The sequence below is a fragment of the Caenorhabditis briggsae genome, assembly GCF_000004555.2.
Source record: "Caenorhabditis briggsae complete genome, chrIII, whole genome shotgun sequence".
In the NCBI taxonomy this organism is placed as follows: Eukaryota; Metazoa; Nematoda; class Chromadorea; order Rhabditida; family Rhabditidae; genus Caenorhabditis; species Caenorhabditis briggsae.
The window spans coordinates 14,184,246-14,204,011 of NC_013490.2; the positions used below are offsets into that span (position 1 = coordinate 14,184,246).

Genomic DNA, 19,766 nt, shown 5'->3' on the forward strand with positions numbered 1-19,766 from the left:
TTGCAGGCAGCGTTCCAATTTGGGACAGTTCGACTCCTTACCAGTTCGAACTTGTAACAGTTCGATTCTGTCCGCGTTCTGTTCTGGTACGTGTGCGAAAAAAGGACTGTTCTGAATTGAATCTGTTCGATTTTAGGTCTGTTCGATTTTGAAAACGTTCGAATTCGTCGTACCCCCGTCTGCTCATGTTTCTTTGTATCATCCTTTCAATTCTAGCCGCAGCTGTCTCCAGAAGACAAGTCACATTTTTATCTTCAGCTCCTACGACAACGTCTTTCGTATTCTTCTGAATCTTCACGTCGTCAGAGGTAAATGTCTTCAGAATTTCATGAATTAAATGAACTTTCGCAGATCTCTCATCCCAAAAGTCGATTTCAATTGAGTTTTCGAGACGTTTCCAATTCTCTACAATCCACATGGCAAAACGAAGAGCGCTAGTGACAGTTTGAAGGAGGTCATCATTGTGATGATTGCTTTCTGGGACCTGCAAAGAAGAGTTTATGAGAAACCTCATCTCATCAATCAACCCACCAAAGTCACAAATTCATCAAACAGTTTAGGATTTCCAATCGAAAATCTGAACGAATCCAAAATTTGAGAAATCGCAATTCTAGAGTACAAATTCTCCAAAACATTAAGGGTTTCCGTGGAAAGCTCCCATTTGACAGAAGATGCTGAAAATCAGAATAGAAGGTGAAATAGGGAATTTTCTAAGTCAGCACTGCTTACTTTTCATAAAATTGTTCACAACCATTCCGGCGATTTCCATAGCATAGTCAACTCGATTATTCTGTAGTTCCGGAAACAAATAACGTCTTCTGATGTCGTCTGGAATCCACGTGGTAATGGATTTGGCATCTCGAGGTTCAGAAGAGCATATCCAGCGGACGATCAAGAAATGAATTTGAGAATTGAGATGCGCGAGAACTTGTGGAGAATCCAAATTCTGTTTGTAAGTCTCCAAAATGTTTTCTACAAGTTTTTTAGCGATTTCCGAATCGATTGGTTGCGACAGAAAACGAGTGAATTCGTCCTGTGGACCGTTTTTCCTGAAAATCGATTTTTTAAAATGTTTCTAAATATCGGTGAGTCCGGATGTCGTTGCAATCAATCCGGAATCTTCATGTAACTATGTGCCTGTCTGCTTGACTTTTTACTTACATCAAATCTGCCAATTTCGGACTCTCCCGATTCGAATATTTCGATCACATTATCCTATTTAGGTTGGCGGGAAAGTCTTTGTCACTTTTTCAATAGTTTATTTCTCAAAGAAAAAATAACCGAATAATTAATTATATTGTCCATCATTATCAACAACATGTCTCCAACGTTCCCTCAATTTATGGATTCCATTGCGGTAGAATCCAGCCGGGCGTGAGGCAAAGTATTGTTTGAGTGCCGCTTCGACCGCTCCACGGGAATTGAAGCTTCTTCCTTCGAAGGCACGTGTCATATCGCCAAATAACCAATAGTCGGAAGGAGCAAGATCAGGAGAATACGGGGGGTGAGGGAGAACATTCCATCCATATCCCATCAGCTCCTGCTTCACTTGTTTCGAAACATGTGGGCGAGCGTTATCATGTTGATAGTACACTTTCTTGTCTTTCAGGGCCGAACGGTCGACTGCTTTCTTGAGGTTTCGTAGTTGAGTAGTGTAGAGGTCTCCAGTTATTGTTTTGCCCTCGGGCAGAAGTTCCCAGTAGATGGGGCCGTCGACTCCCCACCACACAGAGAGCATAACTTTTTTCGGATGAAGGTCGGGTTTGGGGACATCCTGTGGGCTCTCTCCTTCTCCAACCCACTGGGATTTCCTGTGGTGATTATCGTAGAAGACCCACTTCTCATCTCCGGTTATTAGCCGGTCCAGCCATCGATCGCCCGCGTGGAGAGTGAGAAGAGTAATCGAATCGTCGACTCGGCGGTCAAGGTTGGCTTGAGTCAGGTGATGACGTATGAATCGACCAAAAAGTTTTCTCATTCCAAGAGACTTCAAACCTTCAAGGACTGTGCTATGGTGAACTCCGAATGTGACAGCTAGTTCACGGCTAGATTGAAATGGATCCGATTGCAATGCGTGCTTCAGCTTGTCCAAATCCAACTCACGGGGTCTCCCAGAGCGATCCTTTTCATCGAGCGAGAAGTCATCTTTTTCGAAACGATGGAACCAATTGCGAATAGTATTGTAGTGAGGGGCATGTGTGTTGTACACATTCTTCAAGAAAGTTTCCGAATCCTTCATCGTGGTGTGAGATAGGAAGAGGTAAATCAAAACATGTCTGATGTGAATAGCAGTGGGAACAAACATATCGTTTCAATTACAGATGAGGAGCAGGGAAGGAGATGGGGACTTTTTTATATGGAAGGTTCTTATCACCTTGTTATTCACTAAAGTCGATATCATACACAGCCTCCATATACGAGAACAGTGATTAAACAAACAGAGTGACAAAGACTTTCCCGCCAACCTAATATAATCATCTCAATTTCTTCGCTGGCTTCCTCGGATTCCAAACTCAACAGCTTCGAAAAGACAAATGCGTCGAAATCCAAATCAATCGTACAAAGCTCACAAATCTCTGTGAATTTTCGATTTTTATCATCATTTCCAGTCATCATAAGCTTAGTGAAAATCGTAAAAATTTTGCCAGTCTCTTTCTGTAGTCTCGATTTCTGATGAATTTCATTCAATTGTGAATCTTCTGAGACCTCTGTGGAAAAGTCATGAGCTCAGGTAAACGATTCTGAATTAGATCTGACTTCATTCTGAATTAGATCATGCCACTTCTATTTACGAACGAACCCAGATCTAATTCCGAATGAAGTCAGGTCTAATTCAGAATCGTTTACCTGAGAGAATGTTTCAGCAGTTTCAAACGTTCTTCGAGTCTTTTGAAATGAGATAGCTGAAAAATTGGGGGTTTTTTTTAAACTTTGAAACAATTAAAATACAAAATCGCCTCCCAACGCCAAACAGACGTCTATCCCGGTCAAAATTGTCTCCGGATTCGCATTGTCTGGAAATATTATATCCAGAATTTCCGATTCTTCTGGAAGTTTTTCGCATGATCCGAAAATGTATGCAGCAACTGCATTGGCCTGAAAACTTCTTTTATTTTCAAATAAAAAAATTTTAATAACCTTGTCTGGTGTCGACACGATGATGTTTTCGTTTCTCTCTGCATAGAGAGCTAGATTTGGGAAAAAATACCGCCGAATTCGACTATTTCCCGTTTTCTGACCATTTTTTAGGGTTCTATCACTGAAAAATGAGTTTTAAGATAGAAAAATGATAGAAGTTGGCTGAAATTCGAACAAAAAACAAAGCATGGCAGTAAAAATCCGAGAAAGCCGAGAGAAAATCAAGAAAGTTCTGAGCAATTTCGCGTTTTCGAGACAGATCACCGAGTGTTCGCTACAAGAAGCACGACCTTTTCGGTGTTATGTTCCTTCAAAGTACGGTAGTTTTTTTTTCGGTGATTTCAAAAAAAGGTTGCATTTTCAGATTTTTTTATTGTCGTAATTATCAGTCTAGTACCAAAAAAACAAAGCTAAAAATCAACAAATTAAATAAAATTAAATCTTTTTTGAGACCAACAAAAAAATGTCGTCATGAGTGATGAACTTGTATCCCTTCTCAGCAGTGGTAGCCATTCCATTTGCCTAGAAGAAATATTTAATAAAATAGTTAAATAAAGAAACTACAAGACCTACCTTCAAACTTTCTAAAATGTGAGCTTGTTTCAATCGGTGACATCGAAATGTTTTTCCGCCAAAGTTATAAGTTGTAGCATCCAAAACTCCTCCTTGGATTAAAAATCCTCCATCCTCAATGAGCGAACAGGCGCTACGAACCGCCCGAAAATAACCATCGAGGGTCTCACAAGAGTATTCTAAACAGAAAACAGTAGAAACCACTTCGAATTTTCCCGGAATATTCTCAGTCGTTTGGTTAGATTTCCAGACAACTGATTGCACAACTGGAGACTCGTGAACATTGACCTGATTATTTAGTAATTAGTTTTCTGCATGATCGTCTAGAATAATAAGCATACTTGCAACGGGCCGGGCCGGGCCGGGCTTTTTTCAGAATTTTCAGGGCCGGTCCGTCTCTGCCCGGATTTTCGGAAAAAAAAACTTTCTTCAATTTTTTTGGGGTCAACAGAAGAAAATGGACGATTTTTCTGACAAGAAAACAATTTTTCAAGATAAGAGTGTCCATAAAAATAGTTATTTCACAAAAAAAATTTGAAAAAAATTTCTGAAATTTCAAAATTTTTTTCAAATTTGAAGAACCCGGGCCCGCCGGGCCGGGCCCTGATTTTGCAAGAATAATAATAAGTAGCCTTGGCTACCTAAAATTATCATTGTGACCTGGAAATTCAAACTCACATCTAGTACTGCACGCATTAGACTTCTTGTCTTCTCTTGCATTTGTTTTCCAGTTTTCATGGATGCCTCGATATTGGAAATCCAGCTGCAAACATTGTCCCAATCAAATGTTGATCTGTAAATAGAGATCGTAATGGTGTGAAATAGCTAAAAAGTTTCCTTTTCCTGAGCAATTTTTTTCATAAAAAACTTTAAAAATATTGGAAAGTTTCAAAACTGACCTATTTTCAATCCAGCTAACAAGTGCATCTCTATTAGCAGGTGCATAATCAGATGTATAAATGTTTTCAGCTCTTTCTCTCAATGCAATCGGAAGGTATACTGTAGGCCCAGCTCCCAAATCGAGTACTGTACGCACTTTTTGAGGAAGACGGTACAGTATACCAGGGAGAAAAAACAAGACGATTTGCATGGCAGTGTCCTCTGAGGCAGTTTTGTAGAAACTGTTCAAGTAGGCAGTTGGGTTGAACTATAAATATTGGATTAGAGAGTCCAGCAATTTAAAATAGTGATTTCTGTACATTTCAAGTTTTTGAGAAACAAGGAATGTAGCTTCATTGAAAAACAAAAAAAAATATCTTCTTGAGAGAAACCATTCAGCATGAAAAATGCAATTATTCGAAACAGAAGAAGCGTATGTTTTTCTAACTTCTTTACCTTATCTCTGTGCTCCGTAGCCGCACATTCCTCATCTTTAGAATTCCCTTCTTCTTCGTCTGCTGTTCCGGTATCCACATCGTCTTCCTTCTTCTTTTCCTCCGTTCCGGCCATCTGAATACATTGAAAATTTACATATCAAGGACATCTAAAGATGCGGGAATTCAGATAAGACACAACTTGAGTTCTTTGAGAAATTAGACTTCAGAAGTTTCAAGAAGCCTTTAGAAGGGGTAATCAACCTTTTTCAATTTTTAGAAAATCTGCCACAATTTCACACAACTTTCTTTTTATGAAATTTTCTTAAATTCACAGATCCAGGAGTAGAGAAAAGTCGATAAAGGTTGAAAAAATGTACTGCTGATCCGGTAGCTCTCCTGCTCTTCCCGAGAGATATCCGGTCCAGATTTTTCAACTTCTCTGCGTCTCTCCCCCCCCCCCTTGAACACTATTTATCTTTCCGGTAAGTGTAACACTTGCTCCATTCTCAGCGTCTCTTCTCCGATCACTCTCTCTCTCTCATTCTTTGAGGAACTCAAGATAGAGCATCAATAGTGCTCTTCCTCTTCTTTCTTTATGTTTCTTTGGGTTTCTTCAAATCTTTTGGGACGAAAAGAAGAGAGAAAGAAAAAAAATAAATTGTTAATTGCTACGTTCCCACTTGGTTTTGTCTTGTTTTCCGGGCGATACAAAACGGAATTTATGGTTTTTGGTTGAATAGCTTGTCTGATTTTCTGTTTGTAACAATGCCTGAAAACTGATGCTCCGGTATTTTAAGATTTCAAAAATACCGGCATTTGTAATACCAGTGTTAATATTCTGCTCCGAATTTCTAAATTTGCAAAACTGGAAATTTTAGATTCACTTATTGCGAGTATTTTAGGTTCCGGATTCTGAAATTTCGATTTGCTGATTTCCTGAATTTCCAGACATCCTAATCTTATAGTTTCTGAAATGTTGTTTTTTTCTTTCGATTAAAAACAGAATCCGAACAGCACTAATTTATAAAAAACTGGAAAATTATTTCAACTTCATGATTTAATAAAATGGTGTAAGATCATTTTGGTCTGTTTTCAATGACTTATGCAATTATTATTCGACTTCCTATTCCTTCCCTTTGACACCCAATTTTATTCAATGTTCTAAATTTCACCCAATTATCTTTCCAAGTGTTCTTCTCTGCTCTTTTTTTCTTGTTATTTAACCAGTGTCTTGTGTTAGATAAAATGTCACCTGACACACTTCAATTTTGATTGTCACATTTCACTAGTGATGAAATTGGATTTTCTCTATAAATTTTCAAAAATGTTGCTGAAAACTGCTCTGAAAATTAGAAACTAGGTAAACGTTCAATGGACCGCTCATAACATAAACCCCCTTTTGAACTGCCGCGCTGCGAAACCTCGTCCATCGCCTCCCCCATTTCTCTTCCACCTCCACTGAATTTAATCTTCGCGCTGCTTTGATACTGCTGAAATCTCACTTCTTCTGAATATTTTTGATTTTTTTTTCGTTTTCAGGGCTTTTCTAGCATAAAATGCAATAAAAAATAAAGAAGAAATGTCGACTGGTGTGCTGCAATTTGTCAAGGGCATCGATTTCTCTGGAAATGATTTTTCGGTGAGTTTAACTTTTTTTGTATAGAACTTCATCATTTAAAACTCACAATTTTGCAGGGAGATCGATTTCCGCACGATGTAGAACAAATGACACAAATGACATGGCTGAAATTGAACGATTCCAAGCTGGAACAGGTCAGAAGTGTAGAACTGTCGAACTTCAGTAGAAGAAAATTGAAAAAAAAATAGTGGTACAATTAGTGGAAAAATCATAAGAAATTACGAATTTCGAGTTTAACATGCTGAATAGTAGAAAATGAGATAAAACGGTTAAAGTTCCAAAAAGTTCAATTTTGTCTTTTTTTTAAATTCTCCCAAAAGCTCGAAACTCATTATTTTGGCATAATTTGAAATGCTACTTTGAAATTGCTCAAAAATATGTCAGAAGCTTAACAATTTGTTTTTTCAGGTTCCCGATGAATTATCCCGTTGTGCAAATCTTGAACATCTCCAAATGGCCCATAACCAACTAACATCTGTACATGGAGAACTCTCAGATTTGCCACGTCTACGATCGGTTATTGTCAGAGATAACAATGTAATTTTGACCTATCTGAACTTAGTCAATCTGCATCCTAAATTATTTCTTAGAAAACAAATTTTTTTGAATTTCAGCTAAAAACCGCCGGATTCCGACCGATATTTTCCGAATGAAAGATCTAACAATTATTGATTTATCTCGAAACCAACTAAGAGAAGTTCCTACAAATTTGGAATATGCAAAAGGATCGATAGTCTTAAATCTGAGTTATAACAACATTGAAACAATTCCAAACAGTGTCTGTGCGAATTTGATCGATTTGCTGTTTTTGGATCTGTCGAATAACAAATTGGACATGTTACCACCACAAATTCGAAGATTGAGCATGTTACAAAGTCTCAATTTATCGAATAATCCGTTAAATCATTTTCAATTGAAACAGTTGCCAAGGTAAGTGCGAAATAACAACATTGAACTCACAAACTAATAAAAAAGATCCAAGAAATACGAAAATATGTTTGAAAGTTTTGAAATGATAAAAAATGAAAAACTTATCGTAAAATCTCGGAAATGATTGAAGTTTGAGTTAGACCGAAACCCTGAAATTTCATCACAAAACCTCCTCTTCTTGAATAATTTCAATTGATAAAAATCATTTTTCTGAAAATGTAATAATTGTTTTTTATTCCAGCATGACATCCCTAAGTGTTCTTCATATGAGCAATACGAACAGAACATTGGATAATATACCACCAACATTGGATGATATGCACAATTTGAGAGTAAGCTTCGAAAAAAAAGTAACAATATTATCTTTAATTTTTCTATTTTTTCAGGACGTCGACTTCTCGGAAAACGCGCTTCCTCAAGTACCCGAGGCCTTGTTCAAACTTCGATCTCTCCGAAAACTGAATCTTTCTGGGAATCGAATCGAGAAGTTGAATATCACAGAAGGAGAATGGGAGAATTTAGAAACTCTCAATATGAGTCATAATCAGTTGACAGCTTTACCAGATTGTCTGGTGAAATTGACACGATTATCAAGATTATATGCATCAAATAACGAATTAACATTCGAAGGAATACCATCTGGAATTGGAAAATTGATTCAATTAACTGTTTTACATCTATCATACAATCGATTGGAATTGGTTCCGGAAGGCATTTCAAGATGTGTCAAATTACAAAAACTCAAATTGGATCATAATCGACTGATTACGTTGCCAGAGGGTATTCATTTGCTACCCGATTTGAAAACGTTGGATTTACATGAGTAAGAGTTTTAAAATACATCGAAGAAAACATTTTTTTTTTCAAATTTCTGCGAATCAAAATGTGTTCAAAAGTGCAAACACTTCCATGTTTCATCTTTCTTTTTTTGGATTTTTCTCAAGTCGTCCGTCTTATTCCGTTCTCCCTCTTTCTCTCTTCTCCCATTTTTTGCAACAGAATATTCTGGAAAAAGAAGAAAGATAGAGAGCATTTTTCTGGAGAGACTCAAAAAATTTTCCATAATATTTTCCGTGTTGGAACTCAACAGATTTGCATTAATTAGTCGCCATTTTGATGCGATTCCGGCTTGAGAAAAATTTCGGAAAAATCGCTTCTTTTTGTTTCAATTTTTTCCTAATTCTTTTTTTCAGAAACGAAAATCTAGTGATGCCACCGAAACCAAACGATGCTCGGAAGAAGTTGGCGTTCTACAATATAGATTTTTCATTGGAACATCAGGTCAATTTTTTAAATTGACAGGGTTTTTAAAAGTCCTCAAAATTAAAAAAAAACTTTTTCAAAAAATTTTGATCTCCCTAACTAAAATTTTTTTTTGAATTATTTGACCTGCAAATCTTTCTCAAAAACAAATTGTCTGTTTTTCCTAGCCGTTTTTTATTAATCATTTTTCTCAAATCAAGAATTTCTAATTTTTCTTGCTTTAAAATTGGTCGATTCTTTCAAAATTATCCTTTTTTTTCTGCAAGCTTTTCTTTTCAAAAGTCGCCTATTCCTTTTTTGCAAAAAAAACACATTTTCAAAAATTTGTCGTCTAGACCGTTTTTTTCGACCCATTTTTAGTGAAAAGAAAGAAGGGGAAGATTTAGTAGGAGAAAAGCACAAAGAATTGTGCTCTTTTTTCCGCCAGAGTCTTCTATCTCTATATATGTTTCCTCTTTTTTTCTTTTCTTCTCCTTCTCTATATTTTCTTATTCTTATTTTATTCAAAAAAAATACGATTGCTTCAAATCTCCTGTTTCCTTCAAAAATGCGTTCAGACTTGATTATTTTGGTAAGTGATAAAGTAAAGAGACGACCTCGAGAAGTGCACAACAGGTGGCCTTAGTTTTAACTTGTGAAGAAAATTTTGGTTTTTTGAAAACTCCTTTTTCTTATATAAAATAAATATGTTTGTGTCAATAACTACTTTCTCAACACTTCATTTTTTTTTCAGCGCAAAATTGCGGGTCAAATGACAAGTCCATCATCGTCTATCTCATCTGTTCATTCGGGTGGAGCACGTCAAGATGCGTTGGCACGGAGAAAGGAGTTCATACGGCGACGAAAGCAACAAGCAGATCAGCAGAGTGCCGACAAAGTTATACAGGTGAGAAAATACTGCCCAAATTTTAATGAACATTTCATCAGTTCACGAATCGAGATAATTCCGCTCAAATGGCAAATATAGTAGTTTCGTCCTAGTGGATACTGTAGTCTATGAAACCTTTCTCAAAACTATATTGATTATTTTGATAATCTGCTGGTCTATAAACGGTCATAGACAACCAGAAATAGTTATTTAGAGGTCATATGAAATTCATGATTTTTCTCACCTATCTTCTTTTTGTTTTTCAAAAAATGTGTTTTGGTACCTAAATAGAACTGTCTGAAGAGAAACTTTATAGAAGTTTCTTCTCTTCGAAAATTCATACCTTCTGGCATTTCATGCTGAAATTCCTTTTCTCTTTTCTAAACTACAATCTTCTTTTTTTTTCTGCTCATTTTGACCACATGATCTACAGAAAATTCATTTTATTACCCTCATCATCATCATAGCGCCAACAAAAACAAACAAATAGCGAAGTGTATAAACAATTTGCATATTGCCTTTTTCTATATTTTATGCCTTTTTCTGGAATACGCTTCCACTGCTATTGATCATTCTGTTTTTCCAAATGGTCGAGTGGAACTTTGCAAAGTTGTTGGTTTAAAAAATGAAAGTTCCGAGTCTGGTATCTCAATTCTTTCTGACGATTTCGAAGGAACAGAAAAACGTATTTCACCAACTGATACACTATCAATACTTCTCCCATTTATCACACACTTCTGTTTCTATAGCATCTTTTTCATCAGTTTTGTCCCCATAAATTGTCGTATATGGCATAAATCCAGTCCATTAGACGCCGACAGTATCCCATACCCAGTCGAGAATTCGAACGATGAGTATGATTCGATTGCTTTGGTTTGATGTTTTCAAAAAAATTATACTTCCAATACATTTTTATTTCCAGGGAATGTCAAAAATCGCTGGCGTCGGAGCGGCACTAACCGAGAAGCAACAAGAAGAGGAGGAACGTCAAATCGAAGCGAAAAGTGCTGTGAACTGGAAAAAGAACATTGAGAAACATCGACGACACATTGACTACTCGGATATCTTTGATGAAGACGTTGGCTCAGAAGAGGGCATGTGGGTATGGGAAATTGAGAATTTCTATCCATCAATTATGGATGAAGCATTCCATGGACAGTTTTATGACGCAGACGCCTATCTGGTTTTAAAGACAACTCGAGAGATTTCCGGTCAATTGAGACATGCAATTTTCTATTGGCTCGGTGAACACGCCTCACTTGATAAAGGAATGTGTTCTGCGGTACATGCAGTTGGTCTCCGGAACCATTTGAATGCCACGTGTCGAACACAAAGAGAAGAAATGAACGACGAATCAGAAGAATTTCTGACACTTTTCGGTGAAGAGATTGTGTACATCGAGGGTGGACGAACGACTTCTGGATTCTATACCACTGAAAAACCTGCACATCTAACTCGTCTCTACCGTGCAGGAGTTAATGGAACTGCGGTGGAGATGGAACCAGTGCCACTTAGCGTTGAATCGTTGGATCCTAGATATTGCTTCTTATTGGATGCTGGAGAAACAATTTGGATATGGAGTGGATTCAAAAGTAGAGTGAGTCAAATGATCTGCAAAAAAGTCGTTAAAATCTAAATGTTTCATCAGGTTTTCATGATGTTTAAAAATCCTAAAACGTTTGAAATCCATTTAGGAGCATTTTTAACGTAAAAATCAGGTTAAGGACCTCAATTTTAGTGAACATTGAACAAATAAAAAACTTTGACCACTGAGCGGATCGAACGCCCAACCTTTCGATCTGGAGTCGAACGCGCTACCATTGCGCCAAGCAGTCATGAAAACTAACAGCGTGAGGGTGGTTTATCTTGTGAGTTGATGTGCCGAGATGAGAGAAAGAGAGAGAGAGAGCGGTGAAGAGAGACGCAGTGTTGTGGAAGTGGTATGCCTGACGTCTCTTGGTTTTGCTTTCTTTCTCACTTAACTAGAAAAGGGCATTGAAAAAAAGAGAAGTGCAGTGAATTTGAGGAAATTTTTTTAACATCAAGATCCGGAGATCTGGAAATCTATAAGGATCCTAAAAATTTCAACGGTCCTGGAATACCTAGCAAATGCCGAAACTTTGCAGATCACTGTCTCCAATAAGGCTCGTCTCTTCGCCGAACGACTAAACAAACGGGACAGAAAAGGAAAATCCGAAATCGAGACATGCCGTCAAGCTCGTTGTCCTCCAGAATTTTGGCAAGCACTAACTGGACAACCGGACAAACCGACATCGGCAATTGTGGAGCACGTGCCAGAAGGATTTGTGGCGGAGAGAAAGAAGCTGTACAAAGTGAACATTGGAATGGGATTTTTGGAATTGCCGCAAGTGGAACTTCCAAAAGGAATCGCGAAACAAGATATGCTCAATTCGAAAGGAGTTTTCATTCTAGATTCAAATTCTGATATCTTCCTTTGGACTGGAAAGAAAGCCAATAGATTATTGAAAATGGCTGGACAGAAATTGGTTGTTGAGTTGCATCAAATGATTGATCGTCCGGATTATGCACAAGTCTATAGGGAGACGGAAGGAGAAGAATCTATGATGTTCCGATCCAAATTTGCAGGCTGGGATGAAATAGTTCCAGTTGACTACACTCGCTCCTCAGAATCCGTTCAAAGAGTGCCAGATCTGAAGGTAATCGTAAAGAAGGATAATATGATGAGAGCCGATCTTGGAGCATTGTTCCTCGAAAGACAACCATCAATGACATACGAAGAATCAGAAGAGTTGATGTTAGACTGCAATTATGATCTAGAATTAATGGAATCATTCGTTTTGGAGGGAAAGAAATTTGTCAAGTTGCCACAGAAAGAATTTGGAATATTCTATACAATGGATTGTTATGTGTTCTTGTGTAGATATGCAGTACTACCAGAGGAAGAAGAAGATGAAGAAATAGAAGAGACCGATGAGAAACCAGAGATGGACTTCAAGTGCGTCGTGTATTTCTGGCAAGGACGAGATGCTTCAAATATGGGTTGGTTGAATTTTACGTTCCAATTGCAACCCAATTTTGAGGAGATTTTCAAGGATAAGTTGGAGGTAAGTAGGAATTTAGGAATGACGCTGAGAAGTATCAAACTTAGTTTCACATCTGAAATTGTTTGGAATAGATTCTGAAGTTTTGGAAATTCATCTTCTCAACTTGCTCAATGTTCAGGTTGTTCGTATGTACCAACAACAAGAGAATCACAAATTCCTGTCTCACTTCAAGAGGAAGTTCCTTATCAAGCGTGGTCGTCGTGGTTTGACAAAGAATTTGGGTGGAAAGTGGCCAGAGCTATTCCAAATGAGAGCCAATGGATCAAGTGTCTGCAACAGGACAATTCAAGTCGAGTGCCAGTAAGTTTAATCGGAATTCGAACGTTCTGGAGAATCTTTGATTATTTCTATGTGTCCTTTAAAATCATCAATTCCTTTTCTTTTTCAGATCTAATCAACTGTGCTCTGCATTCTGTCATATGCTCAGAATTCCATTCAAAGAATTGGATGAATCGAATCATCGTGGAGTTGTTTATGTTTGGCAAGGAAAAGACTCGGAACCCCGTGAACATGAATTCGCTCGTCAAGTGGCATCTGATTTGGTAGTTCGAGACGATGATGATGATTTTAGAATTGTTGAAGTGAAAGAAGGAGAAGAGAATGAAGAATTCTGGAGAGTCCTTGGTGGAAAGAAGAAATATGAAACGGACAGTTCATTTGTCAAACACACGAGACTGTTCAGATGTACTAATGAAAAGGGTTATTTCGCTGTTTCCGAGAAAACCGTTGATTTTTGTCAGGTAAGCGAACGGAAAATTTTTAGAATAAAAAAAAATCTAAACTCGTTTTTCTAATGCAGGGCAATTGTTTTTTCAGGATGATCTCGACGACGATGACATTATGATTCTGGACAATGGCGATGCAGTGTTCTTGTGGATCGGAGCCCGAGCATCGGACATCGAAGCTAAATTGTCTTATCAAGCTGCTCAGGTTTATCATGCTTCGTTAAGAATGAAAGCGAATGAAAAGCCACGAAAATTCATGTTGGCAGTAAGAGGACATGAAAGTTGTCGATTCAGAAAGTGTTTCCATGCTTGGTCCAAAATGAAGGTGAGCAATTATCATTAATCAAAAAATTTAACATAATCATACAAAACTCTCTAAGTCTGAAATTTTAAAGTTCTCACGTCTCGATATTCTCTAATTCTTTTCGATCTGAAAAATTTTTAATTCCAAAGCTTGTAAAAATTTTAAATTTTTTTAATCTGATTGGTTCGGACTCTTTCATAACTCGGACGTTCTGACTCATTCAAAACGAAAAAAAACAGAATTTTCCAATTTTTTATTCCAGGAACCAATGGGATAAACTTTTCAAATCTTCCTCAGAATCCAAGTCTTCTGCTTATAAATCTCTTCCTCTTATAGTGGTTTTTTTGTTTTTCTAAGTATATTTTCTCACAATTTTTTTGAATTTTATTGCACTTCTTTGTTGTTAAAATATCAAATCTCCATTTTTTCTGTTCTCCCCCAAAAAAGTACTAATTTATTTGTCTCCCACCCCAAAAAAAAATTGCTCATCTTTTTCCCTAAGCCACACCCCTTTTCAAATATACGCAAAACCCCGTTTCTAACCATGAAAAACAACAATTTCACCATTCTCTTAAATTATTGGTAGTGAATTCCCATCTCTCTTTCCCCAATTATCTCTCTTATTATAATATTTGTTGATTTTTTGTGAAATATAATTTCTAGGTCCCCTTTCTGAACGAGTAAATCAAAAAAAGCATATGATATATATTCTGAAAAAAAAACAGAATATGTAGGGTTCCCTCATAATTTCTCTCATAATTGTAACTTGTTCGTTTTTCTCAAAAATACCACTTTTTCATTTGTTAAATATATATTTTTTAATTCAACTTAAAATTATTTCATTTTAGAACACACTGGTTCTGTAATGGGGCGTTTTTTTTTTGAATAATTCTCATAATGCATATTACTGTAGCTAACCATTTGCTTTCATTTCCTTTTTCTTCTCTCCCATATAAACATTTTTCTGGTTTCAAAGACCTGTTTTCTTGGATAAATAATCTGAAAACTTCCGAAACAGTGTTTTTTTAATCACCTAAAATGAGACCAAAACAATTTTTTTCGTAAGAATTATTGTTCTGATAGGAAAGGGGCGGAGTTTCCCTTGTGAGCAGAGAAAAATAGTCTGTAAAACGTTTTGGTGTTTGCTTTTGAGAAAAAAAAACCACTCGTTTTCGATATGATATTTTTTATATACAAAAACGATTAATCAAGTGTCTACGAAAATATTTACATCTTAAAAAATACTTTATGGAGTTCCATCGGTTTACTTGAAAAGTGGAATTTGGAGATCAGTTGAAAAGTTGACACATACAGCAGTGACTAATGAGAATCCTGAAAAACACATTGATGATATGATCCACTAGGGCAATTAGTAAACTAATTATTATTGGTGGCTGAAAAAATGGTGGAGAAGCAGGGAAAAAGTGTCTGCGTCTCCATTGTACTGTTCTGTATTTTGCTGAGAGAGATCTTCTGGTACACTTTGGCACACACTTCGGCATGAACTTCACCTTCTTTTTCAGGTAAAAGCAATACTCACCATCATTTGTCTTCCTTTGGTTTCAATCGGTAGAATTAAAGAAGCTATGAGCCCAAACACAGCAGCAACTCCATAAATACCGATAGGAAGTGAAAGGGACTGTTCCGAGGCAACCTTGAAAAATTTCAGGTTGGTTCGTTAATTCAATGAATCATACTTGTTAAGAACAAAACATCAAAATCCGAAATCCCGATAACTAGCTTCACTTACCTGTGCCACAAACGGTGTCAAAATTGCTCCCATCCTAGCCATCGCTGAACAAGTACCCAGACCTACTGCTCGTAGAGTGGTTGGGTATACTTCTGGAGTATAGACATAAGCACACTGGAAGGCACCAGAGATGAATGCGCGGGCCACAAAGATCAGAACCGTAACTGTGAATCTGAAATTATCGTATCACTATATTTGATCTTTGTTACAGAGTCTTACCGATCCAAACAAAAGTATAGCATGAAAGTAAAGACCGCAAAAATAGCATACTCGAGTGCCATGGTTTTCTTTCTTCCAAACCACTCAATTATCAGTACTGTGATAATGAGTCCGGGGAATTCGGCAAGTGTAGTTGATAACAAATCAAAGTAGTCTGATCTTGTTAACGGTTGGCAAACTTCTAGAGCAGTTCCATTTGAGAATAGGCCTCCGTGGCATTCATCGTGCGATTGGAAGAGAACAGTTGTGAAAAGGACCATTCCGTAGTAGGAAAATGCGGTAATCGCCCTGGAATGTTTAAACTACCGTAATACATCTACGAATCTTTAGTGATTAACTTTTTTATCTTACCAAATACACCACAAGAGTAATGTGGTCTTTCTAAGATCTGGAGACAACAAATTTACAATATCTCCTCTACTATCTGATCCTGCTTTTGTAGAGGATACCAATCTTCCAGGGGGTAATTGTACTCTGTTCATTCTAGCCGCTGCTTGAAGAGTCTCCAGTGCCCGCTCAGGATGTCCAGATGCCATATCAAAACGAGCAGATTCGGGCAACCACTGAAATGAGAGGAGTACTTGTATTATTCTTAAGTTCACTTACAAAGCTTGCGACTGCAAAAATTCCAAGTGGCAATGAAGACAAGAACATTAGAGCTCTCCATCCGAAAGATTCCATCACAAAATACGCTAAAAGTGCTTCAAAAACTGCACCGATTGCCCAGAAAGACTCAATCAGAACCACACATTTGGCACGTTGAGCAGTAGGAAGGAATTCGGCATATAGTGTTACTCTGGAACCGTTTCCAATTAAAAGGGAACTAGAAAAACTTGACATTTTTGATATTTTGACCTCATAACAAGAAACTCACGACTGTGGAACTCCTCCGATTCCAAATCCAGTGAGACCTCGGAAAAATAATAAGACATAAAAATGGGGGGACATTCCTGATAATACACCCATGACACATGCAACAAGAGTAGAAAATGTGAGACCCTGCAAAGAAAAGTTAAGTTTTAGAACGTATGCGCATTTGTTTTTAACCCACTTTCCGTCTCCCAAATCGATCACAAATCTTTCCCCAAAATGTACTAGACAGCATCATTCCACTGAAGACACAAGTTGTGACGAGAGCCTGCAATGTTTATGTAATTAAAAAAGAAACTGGGTAATTACCTGCTGAACAGAAGAAATTTGCCACTGACATGCGAGGGCTGGAGAAATCAAAGAAAGAAGCATCATTTCCATTGCATCGGCCATCTGAAAGTTGCTTTTGATTTGCATGAAATGGAGATTTTCCATGAAGCAGTTTCTCCTTTGTTTTGGCATTCAAAACTATTTTATTTTTATCGATCGAAGTCTTTTTAAAACATAATTTCAAAAAAATCAGATTTTACTCAAATCTACCGTAATCATTGTAGAAAGCACCTCCCCCAAACCGCCAACTTGGAGTCCGTATATCTCGTTTCTTGTAAAAGATATAAAAAAGTGGTCAACTGACAAAATTCTTTTCACAATATCAGAAACAGTCTGTCAGTTAACAGCTTTTTGCTATTCTTTACAGTACCGAGTTAAATGAGAGTAAAAGTTGAAAGTTGATTTTCAAATTAATCACCCATGCCATTCCAGTCAAAATCGACAACTTCAACTGAAACCTTCCGAATCCCAATGCCTCTACAGCTTCATCAACTGTGAATGTCTTCTCTTGATCAGGTGATATTTGATCTGAAGGTTCTCCCAGTTCATTCCGATCATCCAAGTTTGAATATCGCACAGAGAAATCATCTCCAACATGACGAATCCTAAAGGTACGATTTTTAAAAGTTTCGTGAAATGTGAGCAAATATTTGACAAAAATTACTCTTTGATCAACTGTTTCGCTGTTAAATCAACATATGCTTCAGTAAGATTTGATGCTTCCAGAACCTCTGTTAGGATAGCTTTGTCTCCCATTTCGCTGGAAACCGTTGTCATTTTTGAAAATGGATTAAAGAAAAAGAGAGAAATAAGGCAATAACTAATAATGGAAAACCGCAAAAAGTACAATTTATGGATCTCAAAGTTTGGAAGTTTGGAAAGTCTGAAAATTAGGAAACTTTTTTAAAATTCAGTCTATCTCGCGACTTGCAAATTCTAATTTAAACATTTTAATTATGTTAAAAGGGTCAAAATTGCTAGTCTTCTGTCAAACAAATTTCAAAAAAAAGACACCAAATAAAACAAAAGAAAAAAATGAAATCGGATTTGAAAAACCAAATGGGTGGAAGAATAGAGAATTCCTAGTTCTTTTTTTAACAGAATTTTTAAAAAAGAAATTGAAAGTCTAGTGTAAGCCATTTTTGGAAATCGATGATTTTTTTCAAAAACCATTAAAAATTTTTCTCTTGTCGTAAGGGAATGGGAAGATTGCTTTTAAAAAAATGAAATCTAAATTTCAGATTGATAGCCTTGCTTGAAGTCAGAAATCTGAAAATATGAACAACATAAATAAATTTATAAATGGAATTGTCTGACAGTTCAGAAACTCGAAAAACTCAATAAAAAAATTGAAAGTATAGCTATAGTGATGATCCTAATTACTGAAAAATCATTAAAATCCTGTTAACGAAGCTTAAATTTATAAATTTTTGGTTTGGATTGACTGATTCTTCTGTTTGTAAACTATCAAAAACTCATAAAGCTTTAAATTTTGATGATCCAGGTTACAGAAAATCTCAAAACTCAAGATTTTCTGAAACTGGAAATTCTAGATTATAATACATAAAACAGTCTGAAAATCAGTTTTGCAATCATAAAACATTCTAAATTCTGCAGAACAGAAAAATCCAATAATGTCAAAATGACGTATATATGACACCACCAAACGACTCCAAAACAAGAAGAGATTCAGTTGAATCGGAAAAGGGGTTAGTATTTCTCGGCGTCTCTCCAGGCTCTCCCACTCGCTCCTCCTTTTCTTCTCTCTGCGTCTCTTCATATTCTATTGTCTTTATCTGGCTCTCTGAAGCTTTGAGCAGTTTCTCGCGCAATTTTAAGGAGCCAAAGGGGAAAAATAAGGGAGGAAGAGACAAGAGAAAATAGAAATGTAGGTGGGAAGAAGGAGAAGAGATGAGAGATTTCGGAAATGAAAAAACGCAGAGAAATGAGCAAACAAAAACACTAGCGAGATGACATTTTTGGAAAAGGAGGATCTAGTTACAAAAAAGTTATCTGGAATGGAATGTTTCAGGAGTTTCTGAAAATTTAACAAATGGATTACTATACATGCACTAAAAAATTATGAACAGCTCTGCATTCTGACTTTGACAATTTTGAAATCCTGAAATTCTCTGCATTCTGACTTTGACAGTTTTGGAATCCTGAAAATCGTAAAACAGGATTCCTGGAACTTTTGTGAACTTTGAGACCTTTCTACAGTTTCTTAAGTTTCAGTTCACACCCTGGAATTTTTATTTGCGTCCAGCCAGTAGTATGGGGTTTAGGAGATCCGGAAATTCTGATGTCTCGGGATGTTGAGAATTCAAAAAACTCTGAAATTCCTGAAATTCAACGAAAAGTGGGAATCTTTTAAACTTTAAAAAATTCAGAGATTTTGATATTCTTGTGCTCCAAATATTTTGTTTTTTTGTAGTTTCAAAATAGAGAATAAAGAATTTTTAGGGATCCAGAAACTCGAAAACTTATAAAATTGGAAATTCAGAAACTAACACATTTCCAAATTTTCAGGACTACAAAAGTTATGGAACTTACACAAAATCTCAACTCATGTTATCATCCTTTAAATATCCCGTCTAACTATTTTATTCCTAGCCCTTCTGCCTATTTTCAAATAATAATTGTTCCGTTAATTACCCATATTTAATTACCCACCCAATGCATCAAGACCTGCGACACTCCACCGATTCCGAGGAAGGGGTTGTCTCCGAGGAACCGATTCCGAGGAAAACGGGGG

At 36.7% G+C, this 19,766-nt stretch overlaps 4 protein-coding genes and 1 non-coding gene across 5 annotated transcripts in view; 1 reads left to right on the forward strand and 4 right to left on the reverse strand.

The window, feature by feature from the left end:
* CBG00587 overlaps nucleotides 1-2,616 on the reverse strand; it is a gene marked incomplete at both ends in the record, with an annotated part of 4,759 nt that extends 2,143 nt beyond the window's left edge. Inside the window, 4 exons of the mRNA XM_045244660.1 lie at nucleotides 266-484; nucleotides 532-674; nucleotides 730-1,049; nucleotides 2,519-2,616. Coding sequence (XP_045091625.1) covers nucleotides 266-484; nucleotides 532-674; nucleotides 730-1,049; nucleotides 2,519-2,616 — 780 coding nt within the window. The remainder of the gene's footprint in view (nucleotides 1-265; nucleotides 485-531; nucleotides 675-729; nucleotides 1,050-2,518) is intronic.
* Nucleotides 2,617-3,573: 957 nt separating this feature from the next.
* Nucleotides 3,574-5,160, reverse strand: CBG00588 (the record flags this gene model as incomplete). The annotated part of the gene is made up of 5 exons (XM_002630136.2): nucleotides 3,574-3,660; nucleotides 3,712-3,999; nucleotides 4,390-4,504; nucleotides 4,611-4,858; nucleotides 5,047-5,160. 5 exons carry the CDS (start codon nucleotides 5,158-5,160, stop codon nucleotides 3,574-3,576), a joined length of 852 nt encoding a protein of 283 aa, XP_002630182.2.
* Nucleotides 5,161-6,606: 1,446 nt separating this feature from the next.
* Cbr-fli-1 lies at nucleotides 6,607-14,119 on the forward strand (the record flags this gene model as incomplete). Its single annotated transcript, XM_045244661.1, has 13 exons — nucleotides 6,607-6,666; nucleotides 6,723-6,800; nucleotides 7,051-7,171; nucleotides 7,281-7,596; nucleotides 7,838-8,419; nucleotides 8,790-8,877; nucleotides 9,593-9,745; nucleotides 10,650-11,324; nucleotides 11,854-12,813; nucleotides 12,932-13,113; nucleotides 13,202-13,553; nucleotides 13,630-13,863; nucleotides 14,105-14,119. 13 exons carry the CDS (start codon nucleotides 6,607-6,609, stop codon nucleotides 14,117-14,119), a joined length of 3,816 nt encoding a protein of 1,271 aa, XP_045091624.1.
* CBG28706 lies at nucleotides 11,491-11,562 on the reverse strand. Its single transcript has one exon. It is a non-coding gene (tRNA).
* Nucleotides 14,120-15,162: 1,043 nt separating the features above from the next.
* Nucleotides 15,163-17,767, reverse strand: CBG00590 (the record flags this gene model as incomplete). Its single annotated transcript, XM_045244662.1, has 11 exons — nucleotides 15,163-15,174; nucleotides 15,374-15,496; nucleotides 15,593-15,764; nucleotides 15,812-16,099; nucleotides 16,163-16,374; nucleotides 16,418-16,607; nucleotides 16,686-16,810; nucleotides 16,863-16,949; nucleotides 16,991-17,074; nucleotides 17,430-17,616; nucleotides 17,676-17,767. 11 exons carry the CDS (start codon nucleotides 17,765-17,767, stop codon nucleotides 15,163-15,165), a joined length of 1,572 nt encoding a protein of 523 aa, XP_045091623.1.
* Between the last annotated feature and the right edge of the window lie 1,999 nt (nucleotides 17,768-19,766).